This window comes from Sturnira hondurensis, unplaced genomic scaffold (genome assembly GCF_014824575.4).
Source record: "Sturnira hondurensis isolate 20B ecotype Veracruz unplaced genomic scaffold, ASM1482457v3 Scaffold0004474, whole genome shotgun sequence".
In the NCBI taxonomy this organism is placed as follows: Eukaryota; Metazoa; Chordata; class Mammalia; order Chiroptera; family Phyllostomidae; genus Sturnira; species Sturnira hondurensis.
In genome coordinates this window covers 1,913,200-1,937,477 of record NW_028077105.1, presented here as the reverse complement: position 1 = coordinate 1,937,477, position 24,278 = coordinate 1,913,200, and the positions used below count along the sequence as shown (strand labels likewise).

At 40.7% G+C, this 24,278-nt stretch overlaps 1 protein-coding gene across 8 annotated transcripts in view; it reads right to left on the bottom strand.

The window, feature by feature from the left end:
- Nucleotides 1-24,278, bottom strand: part of NHSL1 (NHS like 1) — a 219,757-nt gene that overhangs the window by 14,222 nt on the left and 181,257 nt on the right. For 5 of the 8 annotated variants that reach the window (XM_037045647.1, XM_037045648.1, XM_037045653.1 and 2 more), the window contains exons 3-5: nucleotides 23,944-24,071; nucleotides 8,110-8,302; nucleotides 3,435-3,566 (exon numbers count right to left, since the gene is read on the bottom strand). In XM_037045647.1, the coding sequence (XP_036901542.1) occupies nucleotides 3,435-3,566; nucleotides 8,110-8,302; nucleotides 23,944-24,071 (453 nt within the window). The remainder of the gene's footprint in view (nucleotides 1-3,434; nucleotides 3,567-8,109; nucleotides 8,303-23,943; nucleotides 24,072-24,278) is intronic. The other 3 variants (XM_037045649.1, XM_037045650.1, XM_037045654.1) reach the window with 1 other exon arrangement.

Genomic DNA, 24,278 nt, shown 5'->3' with positions numbered 1-24,278 from the left:
CCAATGTAAATGTACATAGAACTCAACAGCAGCATTAACAGCCATTATTCCTCCCAAATTGGTGGGGGGTGGCATCTTATAGTCCAAAAAATACGGTAGGTTGTGGGTTCAATCCCCAGTCAGGGTACTTACAGGAGGCACTCAATCAATGTTTTTTCTCTCTGTCTCTCAAATTAATAAACATATCCTCAGATAAGGATTTTTTAAACATGCAAAAAAAAAGAAGATAGAAATCTACAAGTTAATTTATTTAAGGTTTATATAGGATTTTCTAAAAGTCTTAACAACACCTGTAACTAATGTATTATTGTATGTCAATTATAATTGAAAAATAAATTTAAGAAAGTAATTCAGGTCTTTGTACAAACTATCAAAATTACTCAGAAGGGGATTCCTTTAAACAAAGCTTTTCTGCCTGGGAAACACACACTGAGGAAAGTTCCAGCTGCAGCCACATATACTTATACCAACAAAATAACCCATCTGAGTCCAAAAAAATGAAACTGCACACTAGGGCAGCAGGGTGTTCATATAGGTTTCTGTGTACGTTAAAGATAATAGGATCAAAAATTTTGTCTGACTCATTTCAATGGAGGGAAACAAATTATCAGTCACCAAATACACTTCGGAAGTAAACAGAAAATATTCTAACCTTGATTTTAAAGTGTTGTATGTTAGCTGGTCTCTAGGGTCTACTATTGAGGGGTTTTGAAGTAAAAGCTGCATATAATTAGGAATAATACAACACTAATTCTGGAAACACATCTGGTCAGATTTTTAAAAGCCCAAAGCCCTGGCATCTTGGACCGTGTTAGTGGGCAGGGCGCATCCAGAGAATGTTTTTTCCTTTAGATAATCATTTCCTCTTTAAAATCTAATTTATTTGACTCAGCCATAAAACCCTATGCTTTGTATCTAGAGAAGACTTCTTTTTGCAGATAATATGACCCATTTTTATTTTTGACACTCAGTTTTCAGGTAGCACAAAATTTCCAAACTAGATAACTCACAAGCACAAAATACTGGGAGAAAAGTCAACCTGAAGTCCTAAAATGAATGAAGGAAAATGACGATCAAATTTTCCCCCTAAATTTTTCAGTTTTTTAATGTTATTTTCCCTTATTCTCCCCAACAATCCTTCCAACTAGTCTATCCATAGAACTAGAGCTGCTGTGGATCGTCCTTTCTTCCCCAGCCAAGCTGGGGCTTTGACGCCGCTGTCCCAGCTGACCTCCAGCTACGATCCATGTCCTGTCACTACACAATGACATCAACTGCCTCACATCTGGCAATGATCACAACGCAGATGATACGGGAAAAGCTCTTTTCTTTCCTCAAGCCTTAGTAGTGGTTCCATGTCACGTGCCAAGGGGAAATAAACATGAGCTCAGGGGCTCAAACATTCATTTAAAAATATTAAAATTACAGGAGATAGGATTGACCAGGCTGGCCAGATCACTCCAGAAAGGTCAAGGAGGCAGCTGAGTGATTGGCTCCATACTGCGTGGCTCCGTGGTAAGTGATAAAAGTTCAGAATTCGGAGGTTCTAGAACTCCTATTATACACATATGCAGATAATTCGTGTTGAATGCTAATGTGTATCTTTATCTGGGCCAAACAATTCTTACACTGTTTGCATAAAGCCATCCAAATCCCACCTATTTTGGTCAGAAAGCCACTAAAAGTGCAGCTTACTTTGAAACATCAACCTTGCTGTCTGACAAAGGGCCTATCTTTAAAGTCACTCCTTTTGATTAAGGCCATCTCCTAAAAGATCAGTTCAAATACAAATGTCACCTGAGTGCCAGAAGAGACTAACCTGAAGCATCTATTGAACATACATGTACATATTAGTTTCTCAAAGTAGTCAACTGTTGCCTAAAGGAGGGGGGGAAGGGTCTGAAAGAATGGGATCCAGGAGGACTGGCCCACTACAAAAAGCCACAGGCGGGGGCACGAACAAAGGACAGGCTTCACAAATCCTGTGGGTGGAGTCTTGCCTGTGTTTGCAATGAGCCCTTCTGTTGGGATACGACAAGCCCCTGCATGCCATCTGGGTCACTGCAGCTACCTAGGGCAGAAGGAGAGCATTGCTCTTCTTGTCTCATGTTGATACCGTTGGGAAGGCAGAGGATAGGCACTGCAGAACTGAACGGCAGTTAGAAAGAAAATGCAAGGTAAAGAAGAGTGAGCAGAGGTGTTGAAAAAACACACGTAGGAACAGCATCTATAGCACCTGGAAGCTGAAATGGGACCTCCAAGTGCTATAATAGGCATATCACTATTGCTAGGATAAACTCATTTTAACTAAGAGACTAACAGATGAGTTCAGAAATAAGGATTCTGAGTTTCTAGAGTACAACCTTTAATAGTAAATGAAAGTATAAACATCAGGTGAAAGTAACTACTGTCAAAGAAGTCCATAGGTTAGCTGAAAAGAAAGACACATTTCAAGAAAGGGAGTATTAAGTTCCCTCCAATAATTACAATAGCAGCGTTATGTTCATAGTAGCCCCAGACACCAAGTGCTTCACCTGTATTAGTTCATTAAATGCGAAACAGCCCTCCTGTAAATGAGGAAGTGGACTCGGGTGAAGTAACCAGCTGGCGGTCACCCAGAGAGTTAGTGGCAGCGCTAAGATGTGGATCCAAGCAGCCTGGCCCGGGAGCCCTCGCTCCTGACCCAGTTTGCTCTGCTGCCTCTGCAGACGTTCCTGATGGACCCATTAAAACCCAGAGAGCAGGAGTGAGGGCAGGAAGAGGAGAATGAAGAGATTACTCACAGTTTATAGAAAGATAAGCAGAAACAAATGGGTAAGTGAATAATGAAGCAAACAACCCTTTCCCCTAACCAAAAAAAAAAAAAATCTTTTTTTTTCTGTTTTTATCACAGGTTCAAAACTACTGATTCAAAAAGCTATGAAGTTGTTTTACTGGAAGTACATAAATGCACTATCCAACATAAAGACTATTTTCTATCATGCTTGTATTTACTAATTATACCAGACTCTTTGATGGCAAAGGCCATCGAAATTGTCGGCATAACTAATGAAGTCCATAATCATAACTTGAAGCTCTAGAATAAGTTTTCAGTTTTATAAAAACTTAAAATCCAACTGAAAAGTCAATTTAATTGTGGAAATTCCCCACGGTTCAAAGTACATAGAGAAAAAGACCTAACTGTGAATTTCTATCATCCCACTTAGTAGTTTTCACAGAAACTTCTCCTCTTATCTTCTCACCAAAATTTAATACATCATCTGCTTGGAGTATTAAGATTCATGCCCAGTGCCTCACTCAGAAAGGAAGCTAGGCCTCTGGGGCACCAAATGGCTATCAGAATGTATCGATTCCATAGGCACCACAGATGAGGTTAGCATAGGAATGCTGAACAGCAACGAGGGGCAACAGAATACAGTTCTGATGAGCCATACCTAGCTCCTTCTGTATGTTGTCAGGGACTCCTGTAATAGTCTTTCTCCTTTTGACTTTCTTCGGTCCTCTTACCAGAGTGTCTGTGTAAATTAGAGACCGCCGAAGGCTGGCCTGGAGATCGAAATTCTCCCCTAATGGAGAGCAGTAGAACAAGCAAAGCAATGTTATTTTCAAGCAAGCTGACACCATGCACTTTCTTCCAGAAGCTTGTTGTAAAATGATAAGGTATTAATAATGATGTTAGCCAGTCATGTGATGATGAATGAATGCTTAAGGGCAAAAAAGGAAAGAAAGCACATGATCGTCATAAGGCTCTTTTCCAATTTCTACGTGTGTGTCCTTCCAAAGGAAGCACCTGGATCTCATTTTCAAATGAGCTGGAGTGGAAAATGCAAATTTGTTCGTCACACACCAAAAGAGTGATTCTGCATTATTTTAAAAATGAGTCATTTGGAAGCATTTCACGTAGGTCCTCTGGTCACCGAAATCACTCTTGACGTCAGTGTGTGTGTGTGTGAGGGGGGGGCGATAAATGTCTCTTGGTCATTTAGTCAGCTCCAGAGGCCACTGAAATGTCTTGTTCTACGGGGTGGAACAAGTGACCAAGAAGTTTTAGATGAAGAGCTTTTTCTTCCGATCAAGGAGGCCAATGATTTGCACAGACAGTGGAAATTGCCGTGGTGTGAGATTAAGGAGCCTTATGATGACAAAGTACTTTCATCACAATGAGACCCGGGCGCACGGCTGCTGTTAAAGGTGAACTGCTTCTTTATTCCACAACCACTTGGAAAAGCTGATCTGGATGCAGACCCTTCAGGTCACGCTGCAATCAAGCCCCAAAGGTCAGGCCCAGAGGCCTTTTTTTCATTCTAGCGTGTCAGCTTGTGTGATGGGCACACAATGGGAAAACACTGAAAAATAAAATAGTAGCTTTTGGTTGATCTGCTTTAAATTACTTGCCAGTTTCATTAGAGAGCTTTATAGCACTGACCTTGTCAAATGGTTATCTCCCCAAAGAGAAGTTAAAAATACATATATACACATAAATTATATACTTCTGTCATTCTTGTAAGAAAAGGGAAAAAATTCACTCTTTTTAGCAATATTGACACACATTCGAAGTATTTTGTGAATATACTTTCTATTTTAATAGCAATTAGTTGTAAATAGAACCTTACCTAATCAAAACAGGATAAAAGATCTGAATGATCAAAATACATTTCACAAACTTAAATGCTCACAACGTGAAAATGCTTGAAACCTTGTTCCCAACGGAGGAAAAGAGAAATAATGGAGAGGAGACCCTGAACCCCCACCCCCCCTGTAATGCAGGGGCCACCATGTGCAATCACATCATCTGTGTACGGTGTTGGGAGGTAGCAGGCCCCGACTTCAGTGGTCCATGAGCTCCCTGAAGCAGAGGGCAAAAGTTTCCTTGTATCAAGGCACTAAGAGTGAATAAAGCATTAATAGATAGCTGCTTTTAGTCTCCAGTTTTGTTTCCTAAACAAAACAAGATAAACCCTTCAAGCTCCAAGGAAATTAAGAAGCAAATCATGAGGAAGGACATCCCCATTAAAGGGGCCAAACTTTCCTACTTGCACTGTGACCTAAGAGGACTGTGTCCCCTGGACTTAGCATCCCTGTGGCATCCAGACACAAAAGGATGATGCCTGATGCCTGACACGAAGCAGCTATTCAATAAGTATCTGTGGAATTGAGAGGAACTGAATCCTTCTCTTTCATTGAAAAATGGCATTAGTCAGTTACGGTTACCACTTAGAAATAAATGTAGCTGGCTCAAACATCAATACAAAGCTGGTTTGTAAAAATTGTTTAAGTATGTTTACCCATGCTTGTCTTCCAGCGGGAAGACTTGTTATCCTACATCACAGACTGTGGAACATACCATATATATGTTTTATTTTAAACATTTTTTTATCTCCAACATTCTGAACATGTTGAGTCCCCACAGAACTATGACTGAATGGATTAAATCGATTTTCAAACTTGCAGCTCACAGTGCTAATGTTCTATTTCTATGCCAGGTGGGCTGCATTTTGGATGTGAAATAATATATCTGTCGGCACTTTTCCCTGGGCTGAAACTTACTGAAAATCAAACTAGAGGGGCAGTGTTTTCCCCAATAAATAAGCACGTGACCATTCCCTACAGGCAGCTACATTTTAATTTCAGAAGTCTTCTAGGTTTTAGGAAATGTCATTTAAATAGCAGGAAGCTGTCTAACCTATGTCAATTCAGCCACTAAAAGTGAACAATTTTAATTTAATGCTTTCTTATACCAGAATATTAGAAAAACTACTTCCTTTATGAAATATATGTATGTATGTAAACACATCTGTCCAGAAAATGGATCAATAAATATGTAATTAGGTAGTATATTTAATTTCTACATTTCTAAAAATATTAATCACTCAATTAATCACTACAATTGATACATTTGGATACAACTCATATTGCTCATTTCTTTATTGTCATTCACCTTTCCTGAGTGGCATTTTGAAGGTCTCCTTTTAAAGTTTATGTAGTTCATGTTCATTTACTTATCAAACAGGAAAGAACTGAAGCTCAAAAAAAGGACACTATGTTTTTGACAATGTACTTCATTGTAAATAATTCATTACTCCTAAAATTCTAGTTACTCTGTTTTAAATTTACTAATCTCGTGCTAATGCATTTTTCCTAACTACATTAAGGACTGTCAGGTTTCATATCACAATCTTCTTATAATACTGTTCCTGAGGCATTTAATCATATATAATTACATTTCTGCTGCATTTAAGCCATCAAATAATGTAATACATTTTCTTATAGAAAATATGCACCTATATATTTCATTTAGCAATAAACATTATACTTTGTTTTGAAACATAGCTACTTATAAAAATAATCTTTTAAAAATCATGATCTAGGTGAACAAGAATCACATTTGAGAGATCAATGATGGTATCTGCAAAGAAAATGGATTAAAATGGCATGACTGTCCTCTCTTAAGGCATAAGCACAATAAACATGGAAAAATGCACATGGAATTTAAAATAATCCATGCACTTCTTTATTAAACTTCTCTGGAACTCAAAATTGAGTTCTAAATGTAGTTTTTAAATGTCCTGTAAGGTTTTCAAAAATTCTCCAAAACGCATCAAAATATCATTAGCCCCTGAAACATTAACCAGCGCTACAGCAAAAAGCTCTCCCCTGGCAGCACCACCACCAGCAGCAGCCCCAGAAGCACAGCAAGTGGGCTATGGGTGCTCCCTTTTAAAGACAGGTAGCTTTTATTTATTTATTTTGCAGAGTTCGCTGTTTTATTTATTTATTTTTTTTACTTTTATTTAATCTGTGCTGTCTGTTTTTTTCCATGAACACGCGTCCTTACTGGTCACCTGATCTCTTAGGTTCCAGCTCCTTGGGCCAGGCTTTGTACCGACTGATTCTCAATGGGGACGATCAATAACCTGTCTTTTTCACACACACATGGTCCAGTGGCTGGAGCTAGTAACTTCTAACATGTCTGCTCTGCACTGTGTACATGTCCCCAAGCACTGAGCTGTCCTGTTTGCAGGCTACCACAGTGGCAAAACAGGAACATGCTGGTATTTCTTGACAACCCATCTAAGTTTGTGAAATTCCACCTTGGAGCCTCATGTACCTCATTATTTGTCACCTTTAACTAGCACAGGTGATTACAACTTGAGTGTGACATTCTGACAGGGCTGGGAGTGGACATCTGGCTTCTAACGTTCATATTCTAAAATCTGGTATTAAGGAGAAATGAACTTTTATTTGAATATTGTAGAATTCAAATTATAGAGATCAAAACATAACTTTTCCATCCTATCGAGTTTTCTTAAAAATAAATTTTATAATTATTGTTAATTCACTTGATATTCTTATTTCAAGTAATTTTTTTCTTTTTTTCACCTGAGAAAACAAGAAGATAAAATCTGTCATTAAGAAATACCACAAAATTGTTATTTTTTTACTTATATATTACTTAAAATAGCCCTTTAGAAAATCTATCATTAAGAGATATCACAAAATTGTTATTTCTTACTTAAAATAGCAAACATAAATATAATTTTTTTCTTTACCAAGATCACATTTAAAAGATGTCCCCATATAATAAAAATATTTTCAAAAAGTAAATTGAATCAAAAAGACACACTTTAGCCTTGGCTGGTGTGGTTCAGTCAATTGGGTGCTGACCTGTGAAGCAAAGGGTCACAGGTTCAATTCCCAGTCAGCTCACATGCTTGGTTGCAGGCCAGGTCCCCAGTGGGGGGTGTGAGAAGCAACCAAACAGTGATGTTTCTCTCCCTTTCTTTCTCCCTCCTTTCCCCTTTCTCTAAAAAATAAATAAATAAATCTTAAAAATAAAAGTAAAAAGACACAATTTAAATGAATGGCTGGCCAGACCACTGAATTCTTTGACATCAACCTTTGGGGACACAGTCTTTTAATTTAAAAATGAGCTATTTTACATGTACACACGCACATATGTTTTAGCATTCCCTTCATTAAACAAAGACCAGGAGGCCAGACCACAGCCATTGCCTCCACTGTGTAAATGAAACTACCACCGCCACCACCACAAGCCGCAGTCCTTCTCCCTGAGGACATTTTGAACCTTGTCTGCAGAGCAAAGCATACCGGTTATGTTAATCGGAACCACGTCAGCCTGGACGGTTTGAGCATGTTGTCGCATCTTCTCCTCCGGTGTTGGCAAGGGGAGTGACTTGGCCCAGTTCGTTTGAGTGTTAAGATCAGGGAAGTCGCTTGAGGTTGGTGGTTTAGGTCTCCTGATGGAAACAAGTCTTTCCTCTTCCGACGAAGAGATGGAACACTGCAGGGGAAACAAGGAAGGAAAAACCATAGTGTGTAAACAGCTGAAGAAACATTTAAAAATATAATCTTTTTTAAAAATTCAAACTGATTTAAAGCAAGCTCCCCCCACAAAACAAAATGAAAACCCAATCACATGAGGAACCAAGCAATGCTTTGCACAAAAACCACCCCTCATCCTGAGCATGATCCATAATATCTGCGGCCTGCAGAGTCTGAGTCGCTAAGCCATGACTGCAAAGGTTTTGCTGACCCACCGAATCTTAAGTTCTTCCTGTTAGCTGTGGTCAGAAAGCTTGTGGATTTAGTTTAACATCAGAAGCCCAGAGAAACATCATGGCTGTGACCATCGGTTTCCATTTTTATTAAAATTTAGTTTGGCTCAAAATAATTTCTAGCTTCAATCTCATTTCCTTTAGGCTCTGACGTCAAGGAACATTTCAAAAATGACAGAGCTATTGTTGTTCCACTATGTGTGCTCTTCTGAAGCCATTTATATGGGAAAAAAATCAGTGTGAAATTATTAAATTATAAGCAGCTGACTAAAGCTCTGCTTTGAGCCTTATCAGAATTCCATGAAACATTTCTAGCAGTGTCTTTTTTGATACAGATTAACATCCTAACTGGGGACCTTCTTTAATTCCTTTCCTCCCAATAAGATCTTTAAAAATGTAAGCAAGAAAGTTGTTTTGGAAAGCATCTTTTTTTTTTTTAAAGCCTCATTTGAGGACACACTTATTGATTTTTAAAGGGACAGATGGGAGAGAGAAAGGGAGAGAAAAAGGATGGGTTGCCTCCTATATACAACCCAATGAGGGGACTAAACCTAGTCCCCAACCAGGCTAGGTTGCATAGCCTGCAACCTAGGCTATGTGCCCTGACTGGGAATTGAACCAGTGACCTTTTGGTTCACAGGATGATGCTCCAATCAACTGAGCTACACTGGCCGGGGCATGTTTTGGTAATCATCTTCCAATGGCTCCACAGCAACTGATTTTGTGACAAGGAAGCCCCAAGAACTCAAAAGAAATGCACTATGCTCAGGACAACAACAAAAAGGGCCAACTGACTGTTGTTGGGAAATGGCAGCTTATAACCAGAATAAACATGTAAGAACTGGTAGTTAAGTCAAAGGCATTTAAACGAACTACCACCTATGAAACTAGGCATTTAAAAGAGTTTTACTAAAGAATAAAATAACAAATGAACCTTCCCAAGGGAGTACCTGTATGACAGGACCCAGGTCAATTCAACACTGCCCCACGCCCCCCCAAAGGGAAACTGCTGCCCTGACTTCTAACATCATAGCTTCGTTGGCCTGTACTGGAACTTTCTGTAACAGGAACCATATCGCAGGTCTCTACTGTGACTTTTTTCAATGAACATTACATCTGTGAGGGGTATACTTTTTTCATTGAACATTACATTTGTGTTGATGCCTTTCTGAGTTTACAGCAAGTTTCTAAGAGGACAGCGGTAAGAAATCTACAGAAACCCATCATTCAGAAATCTCAACCACAGAATAACACTGTTACTGCTATTCACTGCTCCTGAATTAGTCATTCTGCAATACATCTATATTCATTCTACAAGTGCCAGTGCCCCACAGATCTGAAAAAAGCTACACAAAGAAGGTGAAAATGGTTTCGTGTGAGGGACAGGGTCCTAGAACAAGAATCCAAAGACCTGAGTCTATTCACTTTATGCCTTACAATAGAGTGACCTTGAGGCAGTTCCAAGTATTGAAGTCCCTTGCTGTAAAACGGGACTATCCTGCCCACCTTCCATATCCCACTGGGGGTCCCTCTTAGAACCTAACAAGACGACAGCTGCGGAAAGGTCTACGACTGGTAAATGCCACGGACATAAAGGTGGTGGTCATACAAATGTGACTTTATGAAAACAAAGTCATGAATTGACAAGTACCCATTTTTCCTTTTATTGCAAAGAGGTTATTAATAATCAAGGCATTGTGGGAGTAAAAGTATAACAAATTATGTAACTAGACAGCTCAGTCTTTTTGAGTTTATCTTTTTAATATATAAAACATGTAAAATGATACTCTAGTTTTATTTTTCACCTAAGGAACATATAAAAAGTTTGTAATTAAACTGACATACATACTCAATTTGAGCATATGCTACTGACATCTTAATTATGATAATAAATTACACCATACCCATTCACGTGTGATCTGATCCTGGTCATAACTCCTGCAGATCCTCGGAAGGCAAAGGGATGTTTGAGTCAGCTGCAGCAGCTAAGCCGGGCTGACATAAATCAATTATTTCTGCCCCTTGTGCAGTTGTGACACTCGTGTTGGATTTGATTTACAATAGTGCACAAATTCTCTACTCTTACAGTGCAGATAAACACACACACACACACACACACACACACACGTAAATCAAACCTAATTTCATTTGAGAATTTCACAACAATTTGTGTAAAGGTGGCATGTTTGAAGTTGAATCTTAATCCAGTAAATTAAAAGGTCACTCCAATTTTCTGTTATATTCACATAGAAATTTTTTTTCCAGGCAACCTGGAAATATAACACAAATTTCAAAGGCCTTAAGAAGCAAATTCTAACCGAAAAGGTTTAAACGAAAGAAAAGTACAACTTCAGCTGGCTGGAGAGTAAAAAGCATGGTGACATCCTGCAGCAAGGGCTCCCGTTTGCGCGTGGTGTCTGCTGGGGGAGGCGGAGGAGCTCTGTTCTGTGGTCTGCAGGCGTCTCCCTGGTGCTCATCAGCCCTAGTAACCTACTTTCCTTTCAGATGTCAGAATCGATAACTACAACAATGAAACAGTACGTCAGTTAGCCTCGTTGCCGTGGGGCGATCACCAGGGACAGCTCCACTATGACAACCGACAAAAATCACGTAGTTTACAAAGTGCTCTCTTCATCTGCAAGAAGATTTCCCAGGCAAGCAGGGTGTGGATAACGCTATATGTGAAGTGGCATTTATACAGTGTCATGATCTGCTAAAGGAAATTTAAAAAGCAGGATGGTGTGCTTTCCAATCTGTCCGGGTATTTATGAACACGGCGCGAACATAGGAAAAACCTCCTGCATCTCGGGAGTAGCACACATCGTGGGTGCTCTATGGAGATGGACACTGCGATGCTCTGGATCATTACGTCAGCCTCTTTGCTGGTCTCCATGCTTCTGTCCCTGCTGACTACTTCCCTTACTCCTCCCCCTCCCACAGTGCATTTCTCAAAACAGCAGCCAGAGAGGTCCTTTTAAAATGTAAGTCAGACCATGTTACTCCTCTTCTCAAACCCTCCAACATTCTTACTGTGACCTACACAACCCTACATGATCTGCGAGCCGGCCCACTGCCAACAACGACCTCATCTCTAACTATTCTGTCCCTTGTGTATTCTACTCCGGCCATACCACCCTCCAGGAAGTTCCTTATACCTATCATGCACACTACTGTCTCAGGGCCTTTGCACTTGCTGCTCTCACCACCTGAAATTCAATGTGCTTCCCTTACACATCCACACAAGTAGAACCTTCTTATTCTTCAGGTGCTTAGCTTAGTCAACAGTCCCCTTCCTGCTGAGGTCTTCACCCTACCTAAAATTTTAACTTCTTTCCAAGATGTTATATCCCCCACCTCTGCTTTCTATTTTCTCCTTAGTACGTATTACTGTCACACATGTTACTATCACACATATTTTAGTTGTTTATCTTGTTTGTCTCTCCCATGAGAATGTAAGCTCCAGAAGGCTTTAAGTCAATTATACAGAGAGCTATTTCAGAATTTTAGCTAAAAAAGGGGTCAGCGTCTAGTGATTTCTACATGCCTTTCCCTGGGTGACAGGCTTTAAAGGAACTGGTATCTCATTTAATTTTCATAGCATTAGCCTTACTTCGTACATAAGAAAACAGATTAAAGTAACTTCACTTTTGGAAACTTCACAAGTGGGCAACTGGAATTAGAATCCAGACCTGACTGCAAAGTCTCCCTGTTCAACAGTGTAAAATTACACCTTGACAATATTTGCAATAAATTAGGTTTTGTGGTCTAAAAAAACCTTCATTTATAACTCTAAATAAGAACAAAACCTACACCTGAAACTAATATAGTATTGTACTTATACGTCAACTTTTAATTGAGAAATAAAAAGAAAGAACAAAACCTCTTGAAAACCAACGAAGGCCAGCAGCAGTGCGGGGTGGTGGACGGAACACTCTAATCTGGAGGAAAAACCTCAAGGACCAGCATCCTCAACTCACTCTGTCACTCACTAGTGGCTGTGGGTTCTGAGCAACTCAGGCTCCCTGTTGCACAGTTACTTTGACAACAAAGTAACTCCAACAGCTCGGTCATGTGTCATGTTAATGGGAACCCTCAAGATAAGGTGGGTGTTTCTTTAAACATTCAGTCTAAGGCTGCCTTGTCTTCAGAACTGAAATGCAGTTTTTAAAGCTGTTATTTGGTCAACAGTTTTCATCAATAGCCCATATTCTGGTCCTGGAAGGAACACAGAGTCACAAATGAAACCTAAGGAACCGCAATGCCTTGTGTCAAATTACTTCATTTAGACAGGGAGATGACCTGCTACACCCGTAGTCGCTTTCCGGCGTGGACGCTGCACGACCTGCCTTTCAGAGACAACCAGGTCCTGTCTGAAAAACAAGACGGCCGGCCACCAGATGGGCAGTGGAGCCCGAGACACAGTCTCTTCAGCAAAGGGCCAAGTTACCAAAAGGTGGGCTTTAGTTCAAGCTTAAAAAGATCTGCCAAGCTTTCAAAAATTGGAAAATATAATTACAGACAGCTAAATTTAGAATTCATTTAGCAAGTATTACATAAAAATGGACATAGAACAGATTAAACTACATAGAGCACGATTTAAGGAGATACCAACACACATTCTAGTCCTTTCTGCAGGTCACTTGGTAAACCAGTCTTTGGTGGTTTTTCTCCCAGAATTCAATCTCTTTTGAGTTGACTCTTGGTTTTCAAGATTTTAGGGAGTTTTATTGGGTGTTAAAACTATTGCAGTCTTCCTAGACTAGATGCACTTCTGCACTCAGCACACTTAGACCTGACAGATCCTGACTTAATCCATTCTCTCCTACGCCCCCCAGCCCCAGCCCAAAAACAACAACCAAGGAAACCAGGCACAGTGGACGTGCACCCACACAAAAGCCCCCAGCTCTCGGTCCATCCAGCACCTCCATGAGAATGGCTGGGAGGTGGTTTTCATAGCCACATTACTAAGTAACTAATTGTTCCTTCTCTTCTACTTAGTTTATTAGTGTATCACAAAACCTAGACCCTCTGTCAAGAGCCCTAAACTTTCTTACCATGTACTGAATTAAAATAGTCTGGATCGGAACTATCCCGTATTAAGTGATCTTTTCCTCAAAATAATGAAAATAGGTAATTAGAACATAAATTTTTAAACTGATATCGTAATTTCTTATTTTTAGTGATCTTTTGATTAGAATAAATTGTAGATACAAAGTATGTATTAGAACATAATGACTATGTAAGAACTCACTACCCAACCCATGTTTAAAATACCACCAATAACTGCATCCACCTTCACTCTGCCCCTACTTTCCCCAAGGACCCATGCTCCTGAATTAACTGGTGGTTATTCCCCTACTTTTATTACAAGTGTGTATAAATATGCCTACATTACATGTTTCCATTTATTTTGACTTTTGTAGAAACGGTGCCATGCTCTTCACAGTGTTACTTATTTACTCAGTACGTTTCTAGGACACACTCGTTGTTGTGCGGTCCTGTAAGTCCTCGGTTTCACCGCAGGGCGGCACTCTCCACTCCAACACCAACGGCACTTACTCATCCCTTCTTTTACGGATGGACAAATTAGGTTGTAAAAGATGCTTTTTATATTATCTAGCTTCCCATAGAGAGCAGTTCCCCACACTCTGATTGCTGCGGGGAAAACAGGGAGCCAGCTCTGGGTTTAAACCCTGGCTCATGTTTGGGGTGAGGGATGCTTCACTATCTTGATCGTGGTTATGGGATGCTGTGTGTAAACATCTGAGGAAAGTCATTAAATTATAAAATTTACATATGTGGAGTTTATTTTATGTATACTATACCTGAAGAACAAACACTGTTTTAAAGCAGAGAAAGATCTCAATTTCAGTATTTAAAAGCGGTGTGACACTACTTGTTTAAGTGATACGCCCTCTCTAAGACAGTTTCCTCACCTATGATATGAGCACAACTCAGGCTACCCTGCACGGTTGCAAGAAGCATCACACAGATTCACATGCAGCACCGAGCTCAGACTTCGGCTCCTGCACGCTCCCAAGTGCCAGGTGCTTGTCTCCATGCGGGAATATAGAGATCAATAAGGCAGGAAAGTTGTCGCCCCATTTAGAAGGGAAGGCGGGCATGCCTTACTCCATGTAATGGGATGCCTGAGACAAGAAGTGGAACAAGTTATCAATACTTGAGGCACGCAGTGGCCTGGATGCATAAAGGGCTGGAAGTGACAGGCCCCAACTTTCTCATCCTCGCCTGCCATCATACAGGGCAGTTGTGACTCCTGTTTCCACTGGTCCTGAACTTACTGAGACCCAGTGACAGAAAACTCCAGCTGGAGTCGTCGTAAATGTCTTCTAGACCATCAGTGACACTAAGCCAGGAACTGTGTCTGTGTAACAAGGCCATGAAGAAATAGCAGGAATGAATGAGTATCAGACAAGTCAGAGATGCAATGCAGATGACAACAGCAGGCACAATGAGGAAGAATTTGGGTAATCTGCTGGCGATCTTGCTCTTTTAACTAACCAACATGGAGCAATGAAACGAAATGAAATACAAAGTGAGAAGCCCCGTGCCCACATCGTCCCCGATGCATTCCAGCCATGTGAACTTGGCAAGCAATTTCTTAATTCTGATGCTCAGTTCCCAGATCATCAAAATGATAGCACTAATATCATCAAACCTATGTCATGCGCGTTCTAGTGGAAAATGAGATGCAGTTTGTAAAAACGTTCCAAAAATACTCTTAAGAGTTCTACTGTTATAAAGTTAGTACTAGTACAACCGCTTGTATGTAGTTCTACTTGTATATAACCTGTGAAAACACAACAATCAGGAACATTTTTAGTAGTTGCTAAAACCTCTCAAATTCATTGCTTTAGGCAGGAAATTCTATGGGGGTGGAATAAAAGACTTAAATGGTTGGGAGAGAGGCCAAATTTTTCTTAAAAAATAGAAACTGCCCATCGAGTCATCTTCTTTGAAGTCTAGTTTGAAAAACCAAGCGTTTTAATGATACTATTCATCATTATTTGAGCATATACCACGTGCCAGGCACCAGGCTAAGGGCTTTACAAACATTAATTCACTTCAGTTCACAGCATCCCTCTGAAGTAGGTAATGTAGTCATGCAATTTATTATCAAAACCAGAGTGTCTTTGAGAGTGGAGGGGTGCTATTAATAATTACACAGGATAGCAGCTGTAAATCAGGTTGTCCTGAGCAAACCAGAACATGTGGTTTCTAGCTCTTTACAGTTGAGGAAACTGAAGCTCTCAGAGGGAAGCAATCTACCCAAGGCCAGCACCGCAGCGACAGGTGGGCGAGCTGTCCCAAGACTGGTGTTCTCAAGCACCCTGTCATGTAAGCCCCGACATTTGCAGTTACTGAGCAAGTCTGCTATCCTTTTGTCTTCTTCAAAGTCCTCCTTTGATTTAAATATCTCTTAGCAACGAAGACCAAAACAGAACCTGAGATGCCAGTTCAAAGAAAAACAGGAAATAGGAAAGAAAATTTCGGTTTCTATCAATACCATTAAAGCCAACCACTTTATTGCCATAATCCCAGTCTCATTAGCCTGTTTGGGGTGAATTTACACGAGAGAGTGAGTAACTCATGGTTGACGGGCTTTCTGCTGAGACAATGGGGCCTCTATGAATGCTTCTGTGATTCAGTGAACGTATCACCAAATGTAACCTCCCACAGTGGCAGCTGGAGAAGTGCCCTGTCAACTCACAGGATGTATTTTGCCGTCTATAACTGAACTTCCTTCAAATACCTGAATAACTGCTTTGGTAGTATCTGGTACACAATGAAAACTGGAAGAACAAAAACAAAATGTCAAGACTGGAACAATACGAAAGCAATGACTTGCTCTTTGATTTTGCAGATGAATGAAAAAGTATTTTGTGGATTTCTAAATCCCTTTGCAGACAGCATTTCTCACGCAGCATGTTTAATATTTAGATGATGTACAAAACATATAGTTGGAAACACTTCAAACAATTTTTTCTTGTCACACTAAGATATATGTAGGTATCATTAGCAAAATACTTTTCTTTATACCATAAACGAGTTTTACCTGGTAAATGTTTAGCACTTACTGTAGAGTAATTACACAGAATAAATAACCAGAACAGATATTCCCTGGGTTCTCTGTTCTTTTTATATGTCCTTAACCTTCGCCTTATTCGCAGCTCTTGTTTCAGGGCAGTGCTTCTATCCCAGGCACATAATAGACACAACATTTGTTGAATGCAAATAATGCTTTTCTCTAACCCTGCTTTTGATACCGGAGCAGTTGTAGCCCGAACATTCAGCTCCGGTGTCCCTTCTACACAGCCCACTGGTTTCCCGACCATTCACCCGCCCCCCCCCGCCCCCCACTGACCTAGGAAATACAAAGAAAAGCGTCTTGCCAATAGAATTGTGCCTCGAATCTGCCTTGTACAGCGCTGTGTTTAAAATGACCCCAAGTGCAAGGGCAACTATTAAGAACATGGATTGTAGCTGGAGGGCTTAGACTGAACATGGAGACCATCAACTACTGGCTGGGAGCCCTTGAGAGTTATTGGATTCCCACCTGATTTCAAGTGCCAACTGGATCACATACTAAATCCCACAAAGATTTAGGTCTAGTTCTGAATTTTATTTACAGCTTTTATTTTTTTTTTAATTTATTTTACTTTATTGATTTTTAGAGAGAGGAGAAGGAAGGGATAAAGAGAGAGAGAGAGAAACATTGATGAGTGGCTACATCTTGCATACCCCCAGTTGGGGACCAGGCCCACAAGCCAGGCATGTGTCCTGACTGGGAATCGAACTGGCGACCCTTTGGCTTGCAGGCCAGCACTCGATCCACTGAGCCACACCGGCCAGGGCCACTTACTGTTTTTAATGTTAAGTCAACTCATCTATACATCCAGGTGCCACCCTGGAGTAGTTTCTGACTCTGTTTTGGCACCTGGCCACTCTGCCCTCCTCGCTACTGCTCTGTTATCTCAGGGCCTGCCCAGGTGGGAACCTCAGCTTTCCAGGTCGCTCCCTCCTCCTCCCATCCCCTGATCAACTCCAAACCAAAACAAAACAACTGCCAGTTTTTATTTGTATTGTGTTAATTTTATAAACTAACTTAGGCAGAATCGAGAGCTTTCTGATTCTGAGTCCTCTAACCTCAGAGCACATGTTTTTTCCATTTACTCAAATCTTATTTGTGGTTTTCTATAGTATTTAAATTTTTTCACATACATCTTATACTTTCCTTATTAAATTTATGCCTAGTTACTTCATCAACTATAGATATTTTTTAAACATTTTTCTAGTCAAGTTATATCTTCTAACTTGACTTTGTAGATATGAAAATTATTGATTTCTCTATTGTAATTTTATACCTTACTATATCATTGACTTTCACTACTGATGGTAGTTTTACATTTTTACTTTCCTGGATTCACCACATATATAAGCTTACCACATACAGAGAATGATAATACAATCTCAATCTTCACTATTTTTGAACCTCTTATTCTGCAGCTTTTCTAACTATGCCAGCTATTTCTTCACATAAATATAGTAACAGTAACAGTGAATGTCCCTGTTTTATGCCTCATTCTGATGAGAATGGCCCCTTAAAAATTCTGTCAGATTTGGTGACAAGAAATAAATTTTGCTAAGTTATGAGCACCCATTGTTCCTATGTAATTGTGTATTAGTGTCAGGAATGACTGTTGAAGACTCACGGACACGGAGAACAGACTGAGGGCTGCCAGAAGAGAGGGAGGATGGGAACTGGGAGAGACAGGTGAAGGGACTGAGAAGTACAGACTGATAGTTACAAAACAGTCAAGAGAATATAAAGTACAACACAGGAAATAGAGTCCAGGTGGGTATTGGAAACATCAGGGGGAACACGGTTTAAAGTATGTGATTATCTAACTACTATGCTGTAAACCTGAAACTAACATAAAATACTGAACGTAAACTAATTGAAAAAAATTTTTTACCTTCTGGGCCAAGAAAGAAAAGAATGACTGAAATTGTATCAAATATCTCGTCAATATCTATGGTTTTGATCTGATTTTTCACCTCAAAAGAATTAAAACAGCCAGTGTGGTTGGACCTTTGCCCGTAGACAGGAGGGTTGTGGGTTTGATTCCCAGTCGGGCACACGCCCAGGCTGCAGGTTCAATCCCTGGTGGGGGTATGTATGAGAAGGCAACTTCTCACAGATGCTTCTCTCTCTCTCTCCTTCTCTCTCGCATCCTCTCTCTCAAAAACAGGAATGAAAAAATGTCCTTGGGTGATGATAAAAAAAAATTAACATGATCAAAGGTGACCGAATTACCTAAAACTGAACATCCTTTCATTCCTATTGGAATAAATCCAGGCGGATGTGGAGTATTCATCTTGGAATGAGCTGCCAGACTATGTTTCCTAATGTTTCATTTATGGCTTCTAATGCCAATATTCATGAGTGAGATTGATCTGTTTTGTACAGTCTTGTCAAGTTTTGGCACCAGCGTTAAACTAACTTAATAAAAAAGAAATCACACCTTTTTCTTCCCCCTCGCCCTGCCCCAGGAATTAGGCATTGGATCAACCTCCTCTTTAAAAGCTTTAGTAAAACCCCCTCTCTCTACAAAACCATCTGGGGTTGCTATTTTTTTCAATTTGGCTCAATGTATATTTTTTAATGTTCCACTTTTTCCCCCAGCTTTACTGAGATATAATTGACATACATGTGTAAGTTTAAGGTGCACGGTGTGACGATTTGATATATGTGAATATTGTGAAATGATTAGCACAATAAGGGTAGTTAACACATGCATTGCCTCACATAGTTACCACTTAAAAAATCTATTTGGTATAATTTTTGATAAGATTTCTCCATTTGTTTAAATAGAATTCTAACAGTCTGTTAAAATATTCCCTTGCTAAAAATTCCAGAGTCAAGTTTGACATGTTACGCAATTTAGAAAACCAGTTTCAACATTATCTATATATCTTCATCTAACAAAAGATGATATATATAGTACTTATTCCTGATCATAAAATCCTCTACTTAAAAAATGTGTTAGTGACTTCCTGTTAGCTCTGCAATAAAAGCGAACTCCTTCCCTTAGCCCCGCTGTGATCCTGCCATGGTGACCCTTCACCCCGACTGCTCTTAAACTCTCGGAGAACTCAACAGCCACGGAGGTGTTCTGTCCAACACCTGCTCTGCCCCGTCTCACCCTCCCTTCCAGCATGATGCCCTGCCACCCACTCTCAGGGATGTATGCTGACCTTAATCATTACATGATGTCTGAATGAAGTGGTTCAATCATTAGTAACCCTACAGAATCTGCTGGAGGTTTGAGAAAAAGGAAGGGATAGAGAATGCACCCAAGTTTTTGACTTAAGCATCTGTAGGTGTACTGAGGTGGGGAAATGAAGTTGTACTGAGGTGAGGAAAAGTATAGAAGAAGCGGATATGCATAGCATTTTTTGAAGAAGGATGCCATGTATTTGGGTCTGAATGACTTTAAGATACCTCTAAGACATTTAAGTAGAGATAGATAGCAAACAGATAAGTGCATGAGTCTGGGTCAGAGAGAGAAATTTAGGAAACTTCAATACGTGGAATTTAGAACCATGAGACTCAATGAAATGGCGCAAGGAATGAGTCTGTTCCAGAGAAGCAGAGGCGCAATGTTACACCAGTGTCTGAGACATGGAAGGACAGCCACCAGCAAATGACAGAAAAGCACTCCTGGCCAGGGAGGAGTGAGGAAGGGGAAACCCGAAGTGTGTGGTCTCATGAAAGCCAAGTAAAGAGAATATTTTAAGCAGAAAAGAATAATAAACTATGTGCAATACTGCTGAGAGGGAGTGTAACAAGAGGCCTGAGAATTAACTATTAGGTTTGGCGAGGCAGAGGTGATGGGTGAACTTAACAAGAATAGTTTCAGTAGCGCGCTGGGGATAATAGTGTGTTTGAAGGGGGTTCAAAGAAGACTGTGTGGAAAGGCAGTGTTGAGAGCAAGTCTAGAGAGTTCTTTGGAGAGATTCTATTAAAAAGAGGAATTGAAAAATGTGGCAGAATTTTGGGGGGAGATAAAAGGTCACAGGAGAGTTTCTTCAAGCTGAGGGAAAATACATCCTGTTTATATAATGATGCTTGGGATACAACGAAGACAAAATTGATTGGGCAAAAGAGACAGAGAGGTAAATTGTAGGTATGAAGTTGTTGAGAGGTTGGCCTTAATCACTCCACTGAAAAAATACTGAGGGCCTACTATGTGCAAGGTCCTAATCTAGGCACCTGGGATACAACAGGACAGAAAATAAGTGAGGATTGTTCACCCATTGCAATGGCAGGAAAAGGTGAGTAGACACAGAGACAGATGCAAGCAGTTTAATAGGTTTGTTGTGAAAGAATATGACTTCTGATTGTTCCCCAACCCAGTGCAATATCTAAGACAGTATCTGAGAGGGAAGCAAAGAAGTGGTGTTTGAAGATTTAGGAAGAAGGTGCAAAACTAATTTGGGAAAATGGAAGAGTAAATTGACAAGTTAATACAGTAGGATTCATGGGCAGCAGTTCAGGTTTGAGGTTCAAGATTTATAGTGAGACTAGCTAACACAACCTGGTGTTTTTCTCTAGCTTTGTTTAGTTAGTAAGACTTTTGGGCAGAGCAGGGGGAGAGTTGGATCAAACTGGGGCTGGGATTTCTCCGGGAGAATGGCAGAAGGAGAGAGGGGCCAGCAGAGGGGGCCGAAGGGTAGGCCATGTAGCACAAGCCGGGGAAGAAGGACTGTGGGCATAAAGAGGGTGGAGTCAGTGCGTCTGAATTCCTCATGGGGTCAAACAATTTCTGTAATGGGATTCTAGAGGAATTAAGCTGGAAAGATCGATGAAATGATCCTTGACTCAGCTTTTTTCTCATAACTTTGGTAAGTTCTGTAGAATGCACTATTAAAAGAAAGCTAGACTCTCCATGACTGCTGCCTGGGTCCCAGCCCCTACCACCTATATCTTGCCTGGACTACTGCCACCAACTGTTGACCTGCCTCAGCTTCCATCTTCAACTCTCTACAATCTTGTCTCCATCCAGGGCATTCTAAGGCAGACTAAGTGCATTCATGGTAAATCAGATCAAGCCACTTCCACCTCAAGTCCGCTAGTGCCTCCCCCTCTCATCCAGGAACAATGAATCCAAAGTCCTTACTGTGACTGATTAGGTTCCCTGGATCTGGCCCTTGGTTATCTCCCCAAAGTCATTATCGCCTCTTCCCCTTGTTCACCGCCTGCCTCTGGGCTCCCTGGCTATTCCTCCCACAGGACAGCCATACTGCTGTCTCCAGGCCTTGGCACTTACTATCTTTCCTTCCGAGAAAACTCTTCCCAGAGATACTCATGTGTGGTTTCCCCCACTTCCTTCTGAGGCCTGCCCAGATGGCGCCCCCACAGGGTCCTTCCCTAATGCTCACTCTAAAGAGCAGCCCCGTCACTCTCCACCTCTCCTCTTCCTCCGTAACACTCATCACCCCTTGGTGTTACTTGTCTGTTTACCGTCATTCTTCCTCTGGTGGCAGGGACTTTGTTTTTTTCACTTGACGGGTTCGCAGGACTTACAATGATGCTTGGCATACTGGAGATGCTAAATAAATGTTTATTGAGTAAATGGATGAACCAACAGCCTGTTCAAAAAGATCTCAGAGAGCGATCTTATTCCACTTCCCTCTTTCTAGATAAGGAGATGAATGCCTTGAGGGGCCAAGTGATACATCCAAAGAAAGCAGCAAGTGGCAGGCAAGCTAAGACTCGAAATTTGTCTCTAAACTGCAAAAATGCCACCACCATCATCTCTCAACTCCTGCCTCCTCACCATTCCCACAGCCACTCTTTTGGCCTCGGCTTTCATTATGTCTTGCCTGTTGCAATAGCCCCATAACTGTTCTTCTTAAATACCCTGCCCTCTTTCAAACCTCTCTCCATTTCCTGACTGCTCAAGTCAGAAGAATTTCTTTTCCACACATCACTATACGACAACTCCTCGTTGGTGCGTGCAACACTCAGTCCTACCTAAGAGATGGAGAGGGTTTGGTTCCAGACCACAAAAATAAAGTGAATGCCACAATAAAGAAAGTCACACAATTTTTTGCTTTCCTAGTACAAATAAAGGTTATGTTTACACTATACTACAGTCTATTGAGTGTGCAAAAGCATTATTTCTATAAAAAAAACAATGCATTTACCTTAATTTAAAAATACTTTCTGCTAAAAAGTGCTAGCCATCATCTGAACCTTCAGTGAGTTGTGCTCTTTTTGCTGGTAGGGAGTCTTGCCCTGGTAACATCAAAGATCACTGATAAGATCACAAGTCACACAGCAATGATTTAAAAGTTTGCAATATTGCAACCATTGCCAAAATGTGACACAGAGACACAAAGTAAGCAAATGCTGTTGAAAAAATTGTGCTAACATATTTGCTTGAGGCATGATTGCTACAAACCTTTAATTTAAAAAGTGAAAAGAAAAAAAACCCGTATCTACAAGGCACAATAGAAACTTTTTATTCCGGTCAGTTGTCCCTATACAAGAGCTGTAAATTCCTTGAGGCAACTATAGACATTAATGTTTGCACATTGCAGAATCTGATACATAGCATATATCCTTAAGAAACATTTATTGCACTGACTGCTTCTTCACCTTGCAATGTTCTTCTCCAAGATTTCTGCATCACTCACCCTTTTAATCTCAATCACCTCTCTGCTCAGGAAGGACTACCCTCGTCATTTAAAGTCACAACCTCCCCTCTGTCTTATTCTGCTTGATTTTACTACAGAGCAATGTCACTTTCTAACGCTTATAATAAGGAAGCAAAGATGCTTCTTTATTGCTTAAAAGCAATAAAGCACCCCCTGTATGCTTAAAGAAGCATCATTGCTTCTTTATTCGCGGTGTCTCACCAAACACCTCGAATAGTTCCTGGCATAGAGGAGGTGCTTAATAAATACTTGTTTTAAAAATGAATTATCCTCCTGGGCTTAAAGTAGCTCTGTTGAAGAACACATTGAGGAAGGATAAAGGGACATGCCTGGTCCCACACAATGACCACTGATGGCTGCCCACCCAGAAGCCTCACCATCACATTGCGACACAGTGAATGGTTTGTCGCAGAAAGTGAGAATTTCTCGTGTACCCTTCGCCCAGTTCCCCCTGGTGGCGGCATGTGGCATCATCATGGGACACTTGTCAAAACTAAGAAATAAAAAAAAAAAACCAAACACAGGCTTTGTTCTGATTTCGCAAGTTTCCCCACTTACGACGTCCTTTTTCTATCCTGGAAGCCAATCCAGGATCCCGTGTAGAGCTGAGAAGCCTTACCTTCTGATCTGCTTCTTCATCCTCATCTTGGTCCTCGTCGCAGAGCGGACTCGCGGGGGCGGCGAAGGTGGGTCCCTGGGAGTAGTACTGGGAGCTCCGGCAGCCATCCCGCCGCAGTTTGTCACATTCTGCACAGGGGACAGGACAGGGGTGGAGGAAGGGCATTAGAAGCCAGAATTTCTTTACTCCTCCTTTTATTTAACCTTATCTGGTCATCTTCCCTAGGAATAATAAGACTTCAAAATAATAGTAATATTACAAATGAGAATGATAAAAATGACTAAGCACCCATGACACACTGCATGCATGGTAACACACTCTGAAGGGGTTACCGT